This window comes from Sphaerodactylus townsendi, linkage group LG15 (genome assembly GCF_021028975.2).
Source record: "Sphaerodactylus townsendi isolate TG3544 linkage group LG15, MPM_Stown_v2.3, whole genome shotgun sequence".
Taxonomy (NCBI): Eukaryota; Metazoa; Chordata; class Lepidosauria; order Squamata; family Sphaerodactylidae; genus Sphaerodactylus; species Sphaerodactylus townsendi.
Window position 1 is genome coordinate 33,460,324 of NC_059439.1, and position 20,964 is coordinate 33,481,287.

At 45.1% G+C, this 20,964-nt stretch overlaps 1 gene segment (V, D, J or C); it reads left to right on the forward strand.

Annotated features, from left to right (window-relative positions):
- The window catches only part of LOC125444340, a 39,496-nt gene extending 18,774 nt beyond the window's left edge, over positions 1-20,722 (forward strand). The window contains 3 exon segments of the C gene segment in view: positions 14,779-15,066; positions 15,716-15,726; positions 20,531-20,722. Coding sequence covers positions 14,779-15,066; positions 15,716-15,726; positions 20,531-20,722 — 491 coding nt within the window.
- The last annotated feature ends 242 nt before the right edge of the window (positions 20,723-20,964 follow it).

Sequence of the window (20,964 nt, forward strand, 5' to 3'; positions counted from 1 at the left end):
GTGGCATTGAAGCACATCACATTTTTGTGTGGGGGGGAGGGACTGACATTTTTGAAAACATAAATGTTCCTATTGAAAATAAACTTTCTGTTTGAATGAAAGCTGTCACGTCACAAATCAAATTGCTTTGGAACGGGTGGGTGATTCATAGTTTGAATTAGGACTAACAAAAGGAAACACTTCATAGAAGATTCATAGAAGAATTAGGACTAATAAAAGGAAACACTTCTTCACGCAACGTGTGATTGGTGTTTCACGGTGCTGCTGCTGCCCAGAGGTGGTGATGGCCACTCAGCTGGATAGCTTTAAAAGGGGCTTGGACAGATTTATGGAGGAGAAGTCGATCTATGGCAGAGTAGGGAACCTACTTGGCTCTCCAACCAGGAACTACAATTCCCATCAGCCCCTGCCGGCATGGCCAGTGTATGCTGGCAGGGGCTTGTGGACCATCTGTTCGATATTCTCAGCTACCAATCTTGATCCTCTTTGATCTGAGATTGCAAATGCCTTAACAGTCCAGGTGCTCAGGAGCAGCAGCAGCAGCAGCAGAAGGCCATTGCTTTCACATCCTGCACGTGAGCTCCCAAAGGCACCTGGTGGGCCACTGCGAGTAGCAGAGAGCTGGACTAGATGGACTCTGGTCTGATCCAGCTGGCTTGTTCTTATGTTCTTATGTTCTTATAGTTGGGGCACATCTGTTGTCTAACTGAGGTAGGTTGCCGTTCAGTGTGCAAGGAGATAATAGTAGACACCTGTACAATTGTGACCTTGTAGACAGAGCTTTAAAAACGTGCACATTCTGCTTTTGAAAGGCAGCTGTCCCTCTTTCTGGACATCAGTTAATTCCTCCAGTCCAGATGTTGAGAAGAATGTTGCCGTTGATAAGTTCAACAGATGCCCCCCCTTTTTAAAGCATATTATTTTTCAGGGCAGATATTAGAGTTGAGTTGAAAACAGCCAAAATCTGTGGTGTGTGTTTTCTCCTGGTATTTCCTTTTTATGGTAATATGATGAAGAACCAAAGGCCTACACCGGTGTTTGGGTGAGTCATTTTAAGAACAGATGTGTCCTGTTTACACAAACACCCGGGGCCAGATGCTTCCACTTTGAGCCAAAGGCCAAGGTTGGTACACAGAAGATGATGGTCATATTTGGTTGTTTGCTTGGGAATCCCAAAACGGATTGGCAATAACATGTTTGTTCTCTTTTTTTTGGTTCAAATGTTATTAGACCCCGCCAAATTAAATTTGTGATTAATGTTGGGCAGGCAACGTGATCTTTGAAGCAAACTGTGGTATGTGAACTGTGATATGTCTTTTCCCATAAGAAATCTGAAGCACAGCTCCTTTTTTGATGCCGAAATCATTCATGACTTCCCTTATATTGTTACTTTGGTCCAGAGAACCTCTGTCGAATCCCCACAGTCATACACTACCACGGGGGTACCTCAACCTTTTGAGCCTGTGGGCATCTTTGGGATTTTGACAGGGTGATGATGCAACCATGATGCAACCACAAAATGGCTGCCACAAGAGCCAATTATAAAATGGCTGCCAGTAAAGAAAACCACAAAAGGTCAGGGAGTGAGGTCATGCATCACTCTGATAATGACTCTTCAATATTTCAGTCAGAAGCTCTGTTTAACAGGATGCTGTTATGATGAACATATGGCTTTAAAACACTTTCTTGTGTGAACACAGCTTACCTTCAGTCATACAGCGAAGATTGCGGCTGCCAGATCTCTGCTGATGGTGGGGGATCCCCTGCTTTGGACCCCCTCCCCCTGGTCGATAGAAATCTTACCAGGTATAAATTGAGGTCAAGACCTAGATGCTGTTAGTGCCTTGGCATCACTTTCGGGAATGCCACGGACATGCTGATGGAAATGCCGTGAACATCCTCAATTTGTGCCTTGTAAGAACCTCACTCCTCCACTGAGCTCCATCTGGCAGCCTTGTGATTGTGCATTTGCCTTACGTAGCGTACTTGCCCTGGCAGAAGTGGCAGCAGATCCCCTGGCGCGTCCACCCCTCAGCCCTGCTGTGGTAAAACCTGGATGTCTAGACGGGGCTGTGCTGGCATCCTAAATGTACACCAGCTTGGGGTGGAGGGCAGGTCAGGACATTCCCGGGAACAGAGCAGACATGAGTAAGTCTGACGACCAGTGGTGGGATCCAAAAATTTTAGTAACAGGTTCCCTCGCCAGCCCCCCCTCAGCAAAGGGGGCAGAGGCGTACCTAGGCAAACCTGAGCCCTGGGCAAAACCTGAGTTGGATGCCACCCCCATGGGCAGCCACCCCACCACGACCCCCCCAAATTTTTTTGCACCAAGTCATTTCTAAATCATCATCACATTATAGAAAATGCCCCAACTCACAAATCTGAACACAGCAATGGTGAAAAAGCACAGGTTCTTTGATAGAGATAAAAGGTACGAGAGGCTGAGAATCAATGAATTGCAGTACCTGAAAGGGATTAACCCAGTTCAGGGAGTTACATTATTAGTCGCCATTGCTATATGGAATCTTCACGTTCAAAGGCAGGATGCCTCTCGGGGAGGCGAGGGCGCGGAGACGGAAAAGCGGACCCAATTAGTAACCCCCTCTCGGCACACACAAATAATTAGGAACCCACTCTCGGGAACTGGTGAGAACCTGCTGGATCCCACCTCTGCTGACGACCCTCTTGGCGTTTAGGGCTGGGAGTGTGGCACCCTGGCCCTCACACACCATGCTTTTGGTGATGTATATCCTGTATGCCCTATGGGGCTTTTTGACAGTGGGGGGGGAGGGGATCTGGCCTTTTCCTTGCTCCCTGCGCCACTGGAAAGCCTTCCTGGAGGCAGCAGGGTGACACCACATTGTGGAGGAAGCCCACTGCCTCCGAGTTTGGATGGGGTGCCTGTCATCCAGTCATAGCCAACTTACGGTGACCCTGTAGGGTTTTCAAGGCAAGACTTGGCAGAGCAAACTGAGTTCATTTGATGGCTAATTAAAGTAATTTTGTCTGGATGCTTAATGACCAAGTACTAACAAAGTGGTTTTCAGGGTTGATATTTGGAACAGAAAAAAGCCGGGATTCCTCAGAGATTGAGTACTTTGTATTTTGGTGAAGCGGAACTTGGACTGCAGGACTGCAGCTTACCATTCTGCATCATCAATCAAATCATACTCATTCAATAGATAAACAAATGCCAAAAAAAATCAGAGAATTCAGAATGGAATAGTAGCTGGAAAGACAGTGTTCTCCTATGTGTTCAGTGCTGCTCAAAACTCCCTTCTGCTCTTTACCTTGAAGAAAGTGACCAGGCCCCCACAGAAGAGGGCAAGAAGAAAAAGTATCAAGTATGTGGAGACCCGGTTCCAGGCACCATCCATCTCAGTTAGTTGACTGTATTCCTCTTCTGTTTCATTGCAAAATGTCGCAGATTTCAGTCACAACATAGTCCCAGAACACTGTAGAAATGAGGCAAGATGAAGAGGTGATTCCCTGAAGACGAACAATAAGCAGAGAGAGAGAGAGAAACAAGCCAAAACACCAACAAAAAGGATGATGGAACAAGAGACAGAGGGGGAGAATCGCCCCAGAGACTGTGACTGGCCAAAGCCCAAGGTCACTTGGCAGCTGGTGCCTGTGTGGAGGTACAGAGCTAATCTGAGATTCCCCAGGAAGGAAGCACTCCCACAGCTCAGGCCCGGCAGAAGCGGAGGAATCAAACCGGTTTCCTCCAGATTAGATACACAGAGCTCTCTCCTTAACCTCCTCAGCCACTGCTGCGGTCAATGCGTGGCAGCCACCTAACCCTACATGTGCATTAAGTGGGTGACCTTAATGGGCTAGTCACAGACTTCTATAGAGAGCTCTCTCAGCTACCCACCTCAGGAGGTGATTTTGTTTTAGCAGGGAAGAGACAGGAGATTGCGTAAAGCCTTTGAGTCTCCTACAGGAGGAAGGGGGATATAAATTCAAACTCTTCTTCTTCAGAGGCAGCATTATCCACTAACCTTTGATGACAGGCTGAATAGATAAATGAGGAGATCAGTAGATATGAACACAATGTAACTCAAGACTGGAATTCTGTCTTTTCATTTTTTCTTTGTTTGCTCCTCATCCCTTTTCTTTTGACCTCTCCACAGCAGAGCCAATCACCTCCCTTCCGTCTTCCCTCTGGTTCCTTGCTGTAGCTCCTGAACCAATAAAGGAAGCATAACCTTTGGCGCACCTGGCTGCTGGATATTTTTCAGAGCAGCGCCAGAAATCACGCGCCATAAGTGCCGTTGCAAAGTGGAATAAAGCTATTCCCGCATAGTCTCCCAGGCTATGCTCCAGGCATTACAGCATGAGCAGTCAGTTCACGCAGTGCCTTCTCGCGGACTTTGAAAAAGAACACTTATGCATTGTAAAGCACCCTGCTATTACAGATCGACAGGGAGTCAACATGGCACATGCTCGAAAAGAGGTGAGGGCACTTGGCATGGGGTGGAAACCAAGACTGATGACAATTTTAAATAATGTATAGCATTGCTCATGACTAAATGCGTTGCACAAATGGGCAGTGGGGTGGCAAACCTTTGGCACTCCAAGATGTTATGGACCTACAAATTCTCGGCCTGCCAATGCAACCATGCTGGCAGGGCTGCTGAAACAGTCCATTTATAAAATTATAGAACCACTTCCGATAACTAGGGAGTAGAAAAGAATTCCCGTGGTGTTTGAGAGGAGGGTAAAAGCCCTTCGTAGTAAGGTGCCATCCCCAAAATATCTGCGAAGCCCTGTTTCCTATAGGCATAAACCTCAAGAGTGGGATAATAAATATTGCCCTACCATGAAATAGAAGCCCCCAGAAAGTGGAGGCAGAATTGCACAACAGCTGGGCCAAAAAAAAGTAGCCACCATTTTGAAATTTGGTAACTCTTCAAGCTTTTATTTCATAACTTTCCGGTATCGAATTCTGAGGCGAGAGGGCAAGCCACTCTTTTCAAAAGGAATCCAATCTTTGGCCCCTTCGCGCTGCACTTAAAATGAAATCGCGTTTTCAAACCACTTTCACAACTTGTTTGCAGATGGATTTTGCCATTCATTTAGCTTCAAGAGCACTGAAAGCAGTTTGAAAGTGCATTATTCTGCGTCTTGAGGAATGAGCCTTCAATGACATGACATATTGTCCAAGAATGTCAGTGCGAATTGCTAAACGCATCAGCTTGGCAGGTGTCAGCAATATATACATCTGTTTTTTATTTTTTCTCAATCACATAAATCCTGCCTGGGGTCAAGAACTTCTGCCTACATTCCATACTACTGTCAAGAGCTACAATAGCAGGTATCTAATGAGCTGATAAAGGCCTGAAGCGAAAGCAGAAAAACCCAAAGCTCAGCATGGAGGAATGAGAAGAGAAACGGTTCCCACATCCCAGTCCAGGAGACAGGAGATCAAGTAGGATCAAACGAGGGCTGGTCAGGACTGCAATGCCCACTTACAGAAGACTCTATTTGCATCTTCCCAGATAATATCACTAAAGTAGAGATTTTTAAATACTCTTTTTTCCAGATTGTGTTGAAACAGAGCATTACATTCAAGTTAAGCCTATTAACCCCTGGCTGTGATGCGGAGAACCACGAGGAGACCAATCTGGAACTTCGTATGCATCCTTTTGGGTTCTGGCAGTGTGGTGAAGTCGGAAGTGGAGAGCCTGACCAATGGCATCGTGTAATGGTGCGGCCAAAGTCAAGGTGATCCTCAGAGTGAGGAAACAAGGCAGTGAATTTACTCCAGCTTCATCCCAAAGGACAAAACATCACCAAAAGAGCTGGGGCCGAAGGAACCGCTTCACGTTCAGTGACTTGCGCCTTCCAGGCATCCCGAGGAACATTAGAACTGTACAACACCAGCAAATCACGAAGAAGGGTGGGCAGTGAAGTTGTAAAGTCAGCTTTTGGTTTGTTATTTAGCCATTTGTAATCATACTACCGAGCAGACCGCGGGCATTATGGGCCCTTGGGCCACATCCGGCCTGCCGGATGACCCTGACTGAACCCTGCCCGTTGCTGGAGGAAGCGAGGCATCTTTGAGAAAGCCCGCATGAAGCCGGTTGCCTTGGCTGCGGGCTTCTGAATCGCGCCATACCCATAACAGAGGCCAGCCTTGAAAACTTGCGCAGACCGGTTTGGCTGCCCGGCTTCTCGCGAGAGACTTTCACGCGCCACTTCTGGCTTGACCCTCCCACAATATTTTCCTGTTTCTTATGCGGCCCCATGGAAAAAATAATTGCCCACCCCTTTACTAGAGAATCCCCTGTGGAATTAGAATACTGTTGTGAAGCTATAGAAACAACTTATTCAGTTTGAATTGTGAAATACAGTTTACGAGGGGGAGGGGGGGTTAGGGTTTCTATCAAGCAATAGGATTATTGGAATGATCACATACTGTGGAAAATAGTCTTCGTATTATTTCTAATGCGTTTTTAAAGAGTGATCCAAGTAATACCACCGAGATCTTTTGTAAGAATTTAAGAAACTTCATTTCGGTTTTTCATTTCATGACATACTTACCCTTTATTGTCTCAACACAGTTCTTTGAGTAACAGTTTGATATGTCCTCCATGTTTTCATGTTATTTCAGTCTAAAGATAGGGCACAAAGAATTGCAGATAAAGGGGTCTGACTAAGATGAAGCGGTTTTCTAGGCTATAAGCAATGTAGAGGTCCTGTGAACTTTGTTGGGTCATTTAAAGCAATTTGGGAACTGAAAAATCCAGGAAGACATGGGTCCCTTCCGCACATGCAGAATAATGCACTTTCAATCCACTTTCACAATTGTTTGCAAGTGGTTTTTGCTATTCCACACAGCTGCAAAGTGGATTGAAAGTGGATTGAAAGTGCATTATTCTGCATGTGCGGAAGGGGCCATAGTTCAGGCAAACAGGCAGAACTGGGCGCAGCTGAGAGTAAATAGCATCAGACACAAGGGTCCTGATCAGGTGAAGAGAAAGTGGAATCAAGTTTTTGGGAAAAAAAGAGCCAGGGAGATACGCATCGAACAGAGCTTGCAACCACAGAACTAGAAAATGGCTGACCAATCTGGTCCAAAGACTTCTGGGAAATTGATGCCGACCAGACTTCACCAGACAAATCAATCCCATCTGAGCTGAGGAAAAGTAGCATGGGAGAGAGAAGGAGTAATTCCTGACTTGTATTAGCGGGATATATATCATAATTTTAAGCATGTTTTAATTCCATTTTTTTGCCATACGACCTAAACTTTGCAAGCTTCCTGAAAAGTGCATGACAATTAGTTCGATGGCTCTTCACGTCCCAATAGAGGGTGCCCTGAGAAGATGCGATCACATTTTTTTCTCTGGCTTCACGGCGTAGAAGTCTGATCATTTAAGCACTTATTGAAGCACTCCTTATCTCTTGGCATCCTTCCCAGCTTGTTACAAGGATCAATGCAAGCACCCACCCGTCTCCATCACCAAACCATCCTACAGAGATCTGGTCGAAGGGACAGCGCTGTATCACCTGCCTTAATGGTGGAGGCTCGCTTCCAGGAAATATCCCAAGATCACCTGGACTGTGAACAGCAGGCCTACTCCCAAGCCCGCGGAAGCTGAAATCGAGTGAAGACACAATCTGGGTGAAGCGCCGCAGGCAGCATACCAAAGTAGCCACTCAGTATCACTTTCGAGCAATGGAAAAAAGGGCACCACACACCTTTCAGTGCAAAGTAGCCACTGCATGTGCTTAGAGGAAATCACCAAAGAAGTCACCATCAAACAGAGAATACGCATTGAGTATAGACTCCCAGTTTTGATACTAACACGACAAAGGGACGTTATAGTGGACTATAGAAGGAATAGCTCAGAAATTCAACCCTATGACTATAAATATGGAGAATCAAGTAGAAGGCGGGTGGCTAGTTTTAAATTTCACTGGGTGTCCTATGATTAAAGAAGGACTTGACCTGGAGAGCATTTACAGACTGCTGCGGTGGTTAAGAAAGGCAACAAAGACTGTACTATCTGGAGACTTTTAAAGGGAAACAACTGAATGGAAAACTCCTGGTGTCCTTTTGCACCACTGTGCTATAGGAAGTGTCTTAACCTACTGCATCTGTGCGGTTCTCCAGTTGCACAGTGGCAGATAGGGGAAAGAAGCATCCAAAGGGTGATCACTACCCTGCACAGAGGGATTATGTGACTGCCCTCTCCCCTCCTTGGAAGAACTCTATAATTCCCGAAGCCTAACTAAAAGCCCAAAATATTCTACAGAGACCCGTCTCATCCAGCACACTCTCTTTTTTTGAACTGTTACCATCCGGCCCGAACTGATACAGGTCTATCAAAACTAGGACAAAGAGGCTTAGAGACAGCTTCTACTCTAGAGCTGTGGCTATGTCGCAACTCTGCTGGCTTCGTGTTGATGTGTTTGGGACTGTGTAGGGATGGGTGGAGGAAGGGGAAAGTGAGGATGGAGTATGAGTCTGAATTGTGTGCATCGAGGAATGCTGCTGTAAATTTCGTTGTACGTGCACAATGACAACAAAATGCTTATGCTTATTGTGCTAGCAGGATGCCCTCCTAGCAAAGTCTTTCTACCTTTCTACCTTTCTACCTAGCCCTTCTTTCAACCTTTGAAGCAATCCTAATTCCAATTTATATTAATAATGATCTCCAACTTGACTTTTAGATATAACAACCACCACACCTATCGTCACCATCTCCCAAACCTGCCATGAAGAATCTTCCAACAGTACCATTGGCCAGATTCTTGTGTGTAATGATGTGTGGTTTTTTTCCCCATCGAATCAGCATCTCTTGGAAAGAAGAACAGCACACTTCTGAGCATCTCTGTGTATGACAATGGGCCAGTGGTGCCTTCTGGGAATGGTTATGTCACTTACAGCATCCTGAAGATTGGCAGGAGTGAAGGAGGAAATGGGAGGAAGCGTCTACACCTGTGTGGCAGTCCCACCATTCCCTCTTCTCCCAAGCCAATCACTGCTGACAAAAGCGGTATCCTCTGAGTAAGTGCATATTCCAAGAAGGGTGGCAGTGGGAGAATTAAGGCAACCAGTTTGGTCAAATATTAACAAACTGCTCCCAGCTCCAACCATTTATTTCTGTTGCTGTTGTTATCGGCTGCCCTCATTCAAATGAAAGGGTCATCTTCTGCAGGATCAAGAGGGTTGGTGAGCCACTGAGGTTTCTGTAGTCAATGTACGGTTCCATTCCCACGTCAGTGTTTCATTCTTCAAAGGTGTGGAAATATTCTGTTTGCTTCCTGTCTCCGTGGCAGCCATTTTGGGGTTGGTCTCAGCTTCCCTCAAAGTGCTTAGTGCCCACAGGCTCAGAAAGTGGGGAACTCTAATCTGGACGTGACCTGAAAATATGGGGAGCAGCACTCGGGCATGTCTGTGTGAAACCGAGGCTGGGCGTTCCCCACTTACGCTGCTGCTTGCTGCGCTACTCTCAGTCTTGGCGGCGGCATCTGGGATATCAATGCGGCGGGGTCATCAAAGGCGCCGTTCGAGGAGGAGGCTCCAGGGATGCCGCGATGCTGGCGACAGCGTCAGGCTGACGCCGCCTGTGGTAGGGAGTGCTGGGAGACCCCACGCTACTTGAGGAGAGTAGCGCGGGGCTTAAGGTAAGTGGGGAAAGGGCCTAGGAGATCTACTGGGTTCCATATGCATGCTGCCTTGTGCTTCATGGAGTGAATGAAGGATATAAGAATGCTTCTGAGGTGGAGCTGATTTTGGCTTCAGTGTTAGGTAGGACCATTAGTTCATCCCTGTTTTGTTATCCATATGAAAAAGTCTTCCTCCATGCTAATTCACAATTTATATTGTAGGCAGAGCGTAATAAAAATCCAGCCTGTTGCCGAATTCATCAATATCTTAGAATTAAATTCATCCTAAAAAACAAAAGCGACGTTTGAAGTCAAAGATGCACAAAAAGGCTCACAACTTCAACCATTTATTTCTGCTTGCATCTTTAAGATGTTCAAAGACTGGCTGAATACATAATATTCTTGTGCCTCCTGAATATCAGGCATTCAGATGAGGCTCTAACTTTTGCCAGCTTTAGAGATTTGTATTAAACACATACATTATATGTTACAGAAAGACGTACAGGAATTAAAGGCAGAAGTGCCACTTCACCAGTTAAGAACATCAAGAACGCGTTGCAGCCCTGCTGGAATCAGACCAGAGTCCATCTAGTCCATACTCTCTGTGGCCAGTACCAGGTGCCTTTGGGAGCTCACGTGCAGGATGTGAAAGCAATGGCCGCCTTCTGCTGCTGCTCCTGAGCACCTGGTCTGCTAAGGCATTTGCAATCTGAGATCAAGGAGGATCAAGACTGGTAGCCATAGATCGACTTCTCCTCCATAAAATCTGTCCAAGCCCTTTTTTTAAAGCCAATCCAGAGTGGCTATCACTACCTCCTGTGTATATTCCAAAACACCAATCTGCGTTGTGTGAAGAAGTGTTTCTTTTATTAGTCCTAATTCTTCCCCCCAGCATTTTCAATGAATGCCCCCTGGTTCTATGAATACCCCCTGGTACATGCACTAAAAATGCTATCCTAGCCTCCAAAAGAAAACTTGTTCTTGACTTCCTCAGTTTGATGGACTGACAAATGAAAGGAAGTCATCAAGCCTTTGTTTCCTAGACACATAGGTGCCAGGGGGGGACAAGAGAGTGCGATGATGTCGATCAAGGAAGGCTATTGATTTGCCATTGGAGATGATGACACCCTAAATATATTGGTGAGCCAGCATGGTGCAGTGATTCCTGAGCAGGTGTGGACTCTAAACTGGAGAACTGGATTTGATTCTCCACTCCTCCAAAGAGCAGTGAGAACTCCTAATCTAGTGGGCAGGGTTTTGCTCCTCCACATGAAGCCAGCTGGAGTGATCTTGGGCCAGTCACAGTTCTCACAGAACTTTCTCAGCCCTGCTTACACCTCCACAGGTATCTGTTGTGGGGAGAGGAAGGAGGGAGAGGAGTTTATAAGCCACCCTACGGCAAAATCAGGGGTATAAATCCAAACTCTTCTCTTATTTTTTCTTTGTTGAAGCATGTGCAAAATATATAGTTAGCTTTAGAATCACCAGCAGAGTATCGGCAGCCAATGAATCCCACGTTCGTTTGCTATAGGAATGGAGCATTGTTCTCAACTGTGCCTTTATTGCCATAGAGGTCATCCAGCAATGTCTAACAGTTTAGTTAAATATCCCACCCAAAAGTATCAAAAGCTTAGCGTTTAAAAGTAAAAAATGTCACAAAAATGCTCACAGCTCCAACAATTTTATTTCTGCTTTGCATCCTTAAGCTGTACAAAGTGAGAAGAATGGCTGAATACATACTATTCTTGTGTGTTTGAAGCATGTGTGTGTGTTTGTGTATATGTATATGTGACTATATGTACACACACAGACACATATTGTGTTATATGATACTCTGCTAGTGCTAAGTACTATATATATATATGTGTGTGTGTGTCTGTCTATCTGTCTATCATCTGTCCTCTCTGTCTATCTGTCTATCTGTCTCTCTCTCTCTGTCTATCTGTCTCTCTCTCTCTCTCTCTGTCTGTCTATCTGTCTATCTGTCTATCATCTCTCTCTCTCTCTCTCTCTCTCTATCTCTCTCTCTCTCTCTCTCTCTCTCTCTCTCTCTCTCTCTCTTACTCTCTCTCTCTCTCTTAATCTATCTATCTATCTTAATCTATCTTTATCTAATCTAATCTAATCTAATCTAATCTAATCCTATAAAGCACTGAAGCACCAAATTATCAGTAGCCAATGAATTCCACGTTCTTTAGTTTTCTATGGAGATGGAACATTGTTCTCATCTCTGCCTTTGGTAGCACTCTTCAGGTTGTGAAGGTCCAAATCATGAAATTCATGTGGAGACCATCCCACCATCCTTCGTTGATATTTACCTGACCAAGTCGGCCAATGACCTGATACCACCAGGAATCTCAAGCGTGCCCTTTGCTTGAGGGATCTCAAGCCCAGACTGAATGTCACCCTGGATACCGAGGCGTGACAGCACACCATTGGGGAGACCATAACTGGTCAGCCTAAAGAACAAGAAAACAGAGAACTTGCATTTTGTGTGGATGCAACCGCCACCGTTGCCTAGAGGGAATGGGAAATTAGGGATAACTACGCTGTGGAAAGTTAGACGCTTATCCACAACTTGCTAGCATTGAAACGAAATCTTTGAAGAAACAGAACGGTAGGTGACTATTTTATATCATCCCACAAAATTGTTAAAAGGACACCCCCACCACCGAGTGAGATGGTGTTCTGTGTACTTGCCCACTGAGACTGAGTAGACTCCAGACTTAGAATTAGAAGAAAGAAGGGAAAGAAAAAGAATATTAATATGAGTTTGAGAGTCATAAATAAAGAATATAGAAGTTAATGAATTATTAAGTTAATATAAATAGAGCTGTAAAGGTGGGGATCACGAAGTTGGTTATGAAAGTACGTATATTAAGATGGAAGAAGTATATGTTAATGATATATATATATGATAGATATGTATGTTACTGATATAGAGATGAAGATTAGTAGAAACTGCTATTTATTGTTTGTTTTTAAATTAAAATTGAATAAAGATTATTATTAAAAAAAAGAGACTGGGAAACTCCAGAGTTTCCAAAATGGTCCTAAACTGCCTTTTGGTGGTCTCCCATTCAAGTTTCAACCAGGGACCAACCCTTCTTAGTTTCTGAGATCTGATGAGATAGGGCTGGCCTGGGCCTTCCAAATCAGGGCTCTGCTTTGCTGCTTTATAATGGATCCTGTGAGGTCAAAGTGATCTTACCAAGGCCCATCAGAGGGCTTCTAAGGAGGAACCCACACATGGGCTTCTTTGGTCTAAATCAAGGAAGCTAGTTAGAATTCTAGCACTGCTGCATTGACTAGCCTTTTGGTTCATATTCTTCTGCTTTGGGACTGAAACGCTATTATCCCTTTCATTAAGACCGGTATGCATAATTTTCAGCCCACCCAATTAATGTCAATCCCACCTTCCATAGAACATGTGACCTTCCGATGGAAGGTCACATGTTTATGCCCCCTTTTCCTTGCGGTTTAAGGTGGCTTCCAACACTAAGTTAAAATGTTTTCAATTGAAACCAAAAAATAAAATATCAAACCCCAAATCACTCCTACCTCTCCTTTTTCAAAGATGTCTGCCATTTAAACCCCTTAAATGGAGCAGCAGTGGCGTAGGAGGTTAAGAGCTCGTGTATCTAATCTGGAGGAACCGGGTTTGATTCCCAGCTCACCGCTTAGCCTCAGCCTGTGGAGAGCTTATCTGGGAATTCAAGACTAGCCTGGAGGCACACCCTGCACGCTCCAGCCTGGGTGACCTTGGGCTGAGTCCGCAGCTTCTCGAGGAGCTCTCTCAGCCCCACCTACCTCACAGGGTGTTTGTTGTGAGGGGTGGAAGGGCAAGGAGATTGTCAGCCCTTTTGAGTCTCCTGCAGGAGAGAAAGGGGGATATAAATCCAAACTCCTCCTCCTCCACCTCCTCCTCCCTTCTTCTTCTTCTTCTTCTTCTTCTTCTTCTTCTTCTTCTTCTTCTTCTTCTTCTTCTTCTTCTTCTTCTTCTTCTTCTTCTTCTTCTTCTTCTTCTTCTTCTTCTTCTTCTTCTTCTTCTTCTTCTTCTTCTTCTTCTTCTTCTTCTTCTTCTTCTTCTTCTTCTTCTTCTTCTTCTCCTTCTCCTTCTCCTTCTTCTTCTTCAAAAGCCCAGGCAAACAGGCAGGACTCACATCTCCAAGGAGTGGAGTCCCATCACACCTCCAGAAAGCCCATTCCACAGAACTAGAGCCAGGCTGGAAATGGCACAAGTTTTGATTGAAGCCATACAGGCCAACTTAAGTGGTGGGATACCCAACAGATGGCTGCCTGATGCCACAGTTGTTGCACGGCTGCACAAGGGAGGAGACAAATGATCGGGAGTTCCAAGAAGGCAGCAAAAAGAAAAGGCTTAGGGAACTTCTGGTGGCCCACCATGCATGACTGATGGACCTAAAGTGGTAGCCTTGGGCTGGTTGTTTCACAAGGTGTACAGACCAGCTTGAGGATCACCTGCCCATCTCACCTACAAGGAGAACCATGGCATCGTTGTGCTCAGAGCAAGATGGGTCTGTTCCTGGTTGGACCGAAAGCAACTGCATCAAAACTGTTGTTGGGTCTACTTTGCTGTAGGGAATTCCTTTAACGCGTTGCCTGAATGTCACCTTTGAGGAGGGAGGTGCCACTAAATTGGCTTATCTTCTGCTTCTCTCATGACGAGCTAGTCAAGATAAATTAGAGGTGTAGTTAAATTGTAATCTCTGCAGATCTAGAAATGTGCTTGCTCAGAATTCGCTTCAGGTCGGAGGGAGGGAGTTTTGGTTATATATCCCCCCTTTCTCTCCTGCAGGGAGACTCAAGGGGCTGATAATCTCCCTTGCACCCCCCCCTCACAACAAACACCTGCCCTGTGCCAAAGTGGAGTTGAAGGAGCTGAGAGAGGAAACTACCGGGAAGCTGTGACTAGCCCAAGGTCACCCAGCTGGCGTGTGTGGGAGTGCACAGGCTAATCTGAATTCCCCAGATAAGCCTCCACAGCTGAGGCGGCAGAGCTGGGAATCAAACCCGGTTCCTCCAGATTAGATACATGAGCTCTTAACCTCCTACGCCACTGCTGCTCAAGCAATATGCCTCTGCTGGTCTCCTTGTGCCCATGCAAATATTTTTCTTCCCTTCACTGTCCAGGTGGCAGTCGCAGCCCTCCATCCGTCTATGTCCTGCCCCCACCCGCGGAGCAACTGGCTTTGCGGGAGACAGCGACCGTCACTTGCCTGCTGAAAGACTTCTACCCCAACGACATCTTTGTGAGATGGATGCGGAACGATGAGCCTGTGGCGCCTTCAGAGTACTACACGCTTCTGGCCAACCCTGCGATGCGGGAATCCAAGAGTAGAAGCGGTAGCAAAGCCTCTACAGCTGCGTTGAGCGTCCAAGAGCAGGACTGGAGTTATGGAGCCACTTACGCCTGCGTGGGTGGAGGACTGCGAGTAGCTTCCCCTCCAGGCGACTCAAGAAGGCCGTGAGACAAATTCTGCCAGATGCAGTATAACCCACTCTTGTCAACGTCTCCTTGGTGCTCTCCGACGTCGCCTCCAGTTGCCACTAACCTCCATTGCCATTTCCGCTGAGCACTCTCCGTCCCCCTCCACCCACCAGTCCGTTTCCCGTGTGTCTTCCCTTGTCTCATAATTCAGTCTTTAGCAGAATGGGTGGGCAGTGTTGGAGAGCTAACGATGTGTGCTCGTGGCTGGCTGCATCTTTTTTGCGAATGACCATTATTTGCAATAAAGTGTGTTTTTTTTTCCAAAACAAGGAACAAATCTACAAGCGCGCGAGAGTAATGATGAATTTGCCAGGGAGGTGGTGGTGGTGGTGGTGGTGGTGGGGGGGGTGGTGGTGGTGGTCAGACTTTTCAACTGCACGATAATGGAAAGAGCCACCTAATTCCCCTGTGGATTCAATGTGAAATAAAGCTTCTTTTGAAGAACACATCTATCCACTGCATCTCCTCAGCGATCTGAGATTTTCATGCCAGGCTGAAAGTATTAGAACATAAGAACGTAAGAACAAGCCAGCTGGATCAGACCAGAGTCCATCTAGTCCAGCTCTCTGCTACTCGCAGTGGCCCACCAGGTGCCTTTGGGAGCTCACGTGCAGGATGTGAAAGCAATGGCCTTCTGCTGCTGCTGCTCCCGAGCACCTGGTCTCTTGAAACATTTACAATCCCAGATCAAAAGAGGATCAAGATTAGGTAGCCATAGATGGAAGCTTCTCCATCCATAGAAATCTGTCCAAGCCCTTTTTAAAGCTATCAGGATTAGTAATGCAAATACCACCTCCTGTGGCAGCATATTCCAAACACCAATCACACGTTGCATGAAGAAGTGTTTCCTTTTATTAGTCCTAATTCTTTCCCCCAGCATTTTCAATGGATGCCCCCTGGTTCTAGTATTGTGAGAAAGAGAGAAAAATTTCTCTCTGTCAACATTTTCTACCCCAGGCACAATTTTATAGACTTCAATCATATCCCCCCTCAGATGTCTCCTCTCCAAACTAAAGAGTCCCAAACGCTGCAGCCTCTCCTCATAAGGAAGGTGCTCGAGTCCCTCAATCATCCTTGTTGCCCTTCTCTGCACTTTTTCTATCTCTTCAATATTAGTTACCCAGTGTTGCCCAGTGCATGGATGCATTGCAAAGATTGGTTTTCTTCACCCATCCATGCTCTGGGTGCATTTTTCTATTAAGTCTTTTCTCTTGCAAATCACTCTTTGGTCATTTTTCTCTTTCTGCACCTCCATTATATGTGGCAACAATCTTTCATCAAAATTGTTCTCTTCCCATATGTGTAATGCGGAATTCCTGAACCAGTTCACATTTTCCTACTCATGGATTTTCTGCAACTGAGGATCGACCAATGATGCTTCGTTCCCCATCTCACTTCAAGAACCATCTTCATACATGCAGGGATAGGAGAGAAGAAATAGTCCTATGAGAAAGATGTGCTTTCGAGTCACTTTCAGTCATACACTTGCATGAGGTAGGCTTGAGCAAACACATTATCAAATCTTTCCATGAGAATGTGAAACACACTTTAAAATGTCTAGTAACAGCAACTTTTCCCAATGTTCTGTTGTGCATATTTCTCTCCACAGAGGTGACATATAAGTGATCTAAAAAAAGTCACATAATCTGTGCACATCAAAAGATAGCTATTTTTATTCAAGCACACTATCTTCAGACAGGGCGACTCACCTCATTTTTGTGTGTCCAAAGACTGGAAATACCAATTATTCCATGAACAAACGGCTTCCTTGCAGTTTTACAACACACCGTCATTGGTCAAGTAACAGATGCAGGATATGATAACCGCAACGTAATTTTCATCAAAGTCATCTTATAGCGTATGGGTGGGTTGTGCATCTTGGTTGCTTGTGTGCAAACATTTGGATGCCTATCTAGAAAAAAAAAGAAATCCTGTACATGGATTCCTAACTTAGAAATGAGGGATTACAAGCATCCAAGAACCATTTTGTCTGCCATGTGCCTCATAATCGCGGGGTCAGTTTTACAACATGAAGGACCACCTTACCTACTACTAGAAAGCTAAAACTTAGATGTCGGATTGGGCCATAAATATTGAGGAAGGAACATTCATGTCACTGAAGACATATGGCCCACTTTACATTCATGCATGCTCAGATGATCCATCTCTTTGGGCAGATATATCGTCTGCTACCTTCATGGAGAGAATCCATCACTCTCAAATATGGGAGGAAGGGGGAAGGAAAGGACCACCTCCTGCGTGCCAAGACTGAAGGCTGTATTCCAAGATCATTTGAGAGATGTTTGTCCAGGAATCTCTTTGCTATAGTGGTAACACCCAGGATGGACCCACCACTGTTGCATCTTTTCTGGAAGCAGCTATGAAAAAAAGAAGGCTGGAGACAATGTTCTTATTTGAAGACATAGATCATCCATGCACCGTATTTTCTTCCTTCCCAATCCCCCAGAGAGTTATGTTTGAGTAGGACAAAACCTGGGAAAGTCAACAATTATTTCAAAGGTGTCTACGTTGCTTAAGAAAAGTTCAATAAGTAGGAAGGGGCTGTTATTGTTCCAATTCCTGCAAAGCATCTTCCTTCGTGGAAGGTGAGCGTGATAGATGAACCTCTCATCCTAGCCATTGACTCTTCTTTCCTTCTCTTCCCATACACAAACAAACTTCTTTCTTCTTCCTCTCATATATCACTCAGAACTATTCCAGTTCTTACCTCTTAAGGACAAACCACAGAAGGAATAGAAAAACAACTGGGATGGATCATTATTCCACTCCCTTCTTCACCTCATGTTTCAGGACATAGAGAGGTCCTGGAAAACATTGATCAGTATCAGAAAGTGCTGAGCTCCTGCCCAATACAACTCCTTTGGGCAAGAGTCAATAGATGGCCCTACTCATGCTTAACTTACTTGCTCTGTTGGACCCATGAAGGAATTTTAACCCAGGTTAGCTCGATCTGGATCTGATTTCTGTAATTGTACTCATCCCACTTCAAAGGATAATGATAGGGAATAAAATCCATTGTGGTGATGGAAAGAGCTGTCAAGTCACAGCTGACTTATGGTGACCCTGTAGGGTTTTCAAGGCAAGAGACGTTCAGAGGTAGTTTGCCATTGGCTACCTCCACATGGGCTGAGAGAGTTCTGAGAGAACTGTGACTGGCCCAAGGTCACGCAACAGGCTTCACGTGGAGGAGAATCGAACACAGTTCTCCAAATTAGAGTTAGCCACTTTTAACCGCTGCACCACACTGGCACTTGATAGAATCCATGGGGCTTCACGTAGGGAAAGTCCGTCATGAGCACGCACGCACGCACGCACACACACACAAGACACATCAGTACCATGTAGCGGATCGAATGCTAGGCTGAAGAGAAGCTCTGTTCAGCCATTAATCTCACTTTGTCCTAAACCTCACTCCTGTTGTTACAACAGCTGATATATTAAGTATAAGATACTCTTAGGCTCCAAATTCAGGACTAAATCACTACCAACACTCCCAGGAGATAAATGCCTGCATGTTGTGGAGTTCAGTATGCTGGGATAGTTTTAAAAGAAATCATTGAATGCAACGTGAAAGAAACTCAAACATTTGGGGGAGCGGGGGTGCTATAACGAACGCAGATAGTCCCTGGTTCAGTTCTCGGCACCTCCAATTAAAGGGTCTCCATCAGCAAGTTAGAGTTGCTGCTAAACAGTGGGCAATACTGAGTTAAGGGGGCGAATGGCCTGGCTCAGTATAACACAGCTTTGTTGCCATATGTTCAAAGATCACCCCAAGTATGAGCCATCTCTCGCTTATTCCATCACTATTAAACAAGATTCCAGTATTTGACAGTGACCTCTGACTCACGAAAGCTTAGGTTGGAATCCATTTTCTTAACCTTTAAGGGTCTACTGGACTCCTTGCTAATTTTGCTAGTTTAGCTGCCCGCCAGGAATAATTTCACCGCCATTTTCCCCTCCTTCTCTGATCAGGCTGTATCAGTAAGTTCTATACTATACTTTGCTTTCAGCTTGGAAGAAGCCCGCACAATCAAGTCACAGAGTTCCTTCCCAAGGACCATCTAGATCACAACGGCTACCAAATTTCTGACACTTCTGTTCTCCCATGCTATGGGAACACAAAATGCCCAAACAGATCTTTTTATAACCTCTTAAGGAAGTTATATTTATGCCGTGCGGAATCCGTGTGTGTTTGTGTGTATACACAGAATTATACAATCACTTCCTCTCAAAGGGAGCAATACGGAATAATAATACTGAATAAAACAAGAAGCATCCACAATTAAAATATCTAAGTTCAAGAATCCCTAGCTCAGTGTAATCTTGTGGCAATATACAGGAAGTGAGAAATGCCTCCAACCTCCAGTGTACCAGCACTACGGGATTCTACTACTCAGCTTCTGTTGACCTTCCATAGCTGCAAATTCCATTGGTCCATTGGAGTTGTTAAGTTATTACTGCAAAGAAAAAGCCATCTTGTGGTCCTTTAGAGATTTATCGGAGCAAAAACGTTAATGGGCTAGAGACTACTTTATCAGATGCATGAAGCGAAGTCTCAGTCAGTGTATATATACTGAGAGTAGGGAAGAAGATAACTGACTGTGAAATGGAGGCAAAACAGGGTTGGATCCTACCCATTTCTCCTGAGGCAAGGAGGAGCCCCATTCGATCCCTCCAAGGCTATGCCAGCAATTATGTGGCCCCCTTGGCCAACAGACCAAATGAAAAGTGGTCACAGTCAGAAGGGCAGTTGGGCAGGATTACTCTTCTCCTCTTTGAGGTCTCCGTAAAAGCTGATAGGGTCCAATCCATGGCCTTTTAACAGCTGTTCGCAATTCAACCCCTTGCAATATTTACACCAGTGGCTACACTCTGATATGATGAAGACGGCTTTACTGTATTACCGTCTGTTGTGTTCTCTGTCAACTACATTAAAGCTTCTCCATTCTTTCTTGACTCTTAAAGAAACTGATTTCTGTTTATCATCCAAAGCTTACCTTGATGGGATTGTAGACATCGTTGATGATGAAGGACTCCTAAACCTCTCATCATCTCACTATAAAACCAATTAAAATAGATAAATACAATATAATATAAGCACCCTAACCAATAAGTTAAACAGATGGCAATAAATACACACTTACATCGTCCTCTAGTCGTGAGGGTGGGGGATTGGGAGGTGCCTTACAAATGGGATCACCTGGGGCCTCTCTTCATCTAAATCCAGCCCTGTTGACATCAATCATGTTTAACTGTTGGCATCCTTGTTATTTAACTGTTGTCTATTAAAAAAAAGTCCCTTCCCGCTCGTTTTCCTTGCCTTCCCCCTTACTGTATTCCCGTCTGTTGTGTTCTCTGTCAACTACATTAAAGCTTCTCTGTTCTTTCTCGACTCCTAAAGAAACTGATTTTCATTTATCATCCAAAGCTTACCTTGATGGGATTGTAGACATCGTTGACGACGAAGGACTCCTAAACCTCTCATCCATCCTTTCCACTTTCATCATCCTCTTCCTCGTGAGCATTTTCTACGGCGCCACCGTGACTGTCATCAAGGTAAAATGAATGGGATGGGAAGGAGCTGGTGGGATAGTTCTAGGACTTAGCTTTACAAACTATGGTCCAATAGTCACGTACTTGCAGGAGAGAGAAGAATGGAGACCAAAGCCAACCATAATTCCTTGTCATCTTCCCAGGATTGGCTGAGTCCTATTCCAAAGGCAGACACACTTTTTGTGACTCGCTTCAAGAAATCATCATGCCAGTAATTTTTCTTTTCTAATATAGTCTAGAGAATAAGGTCACCT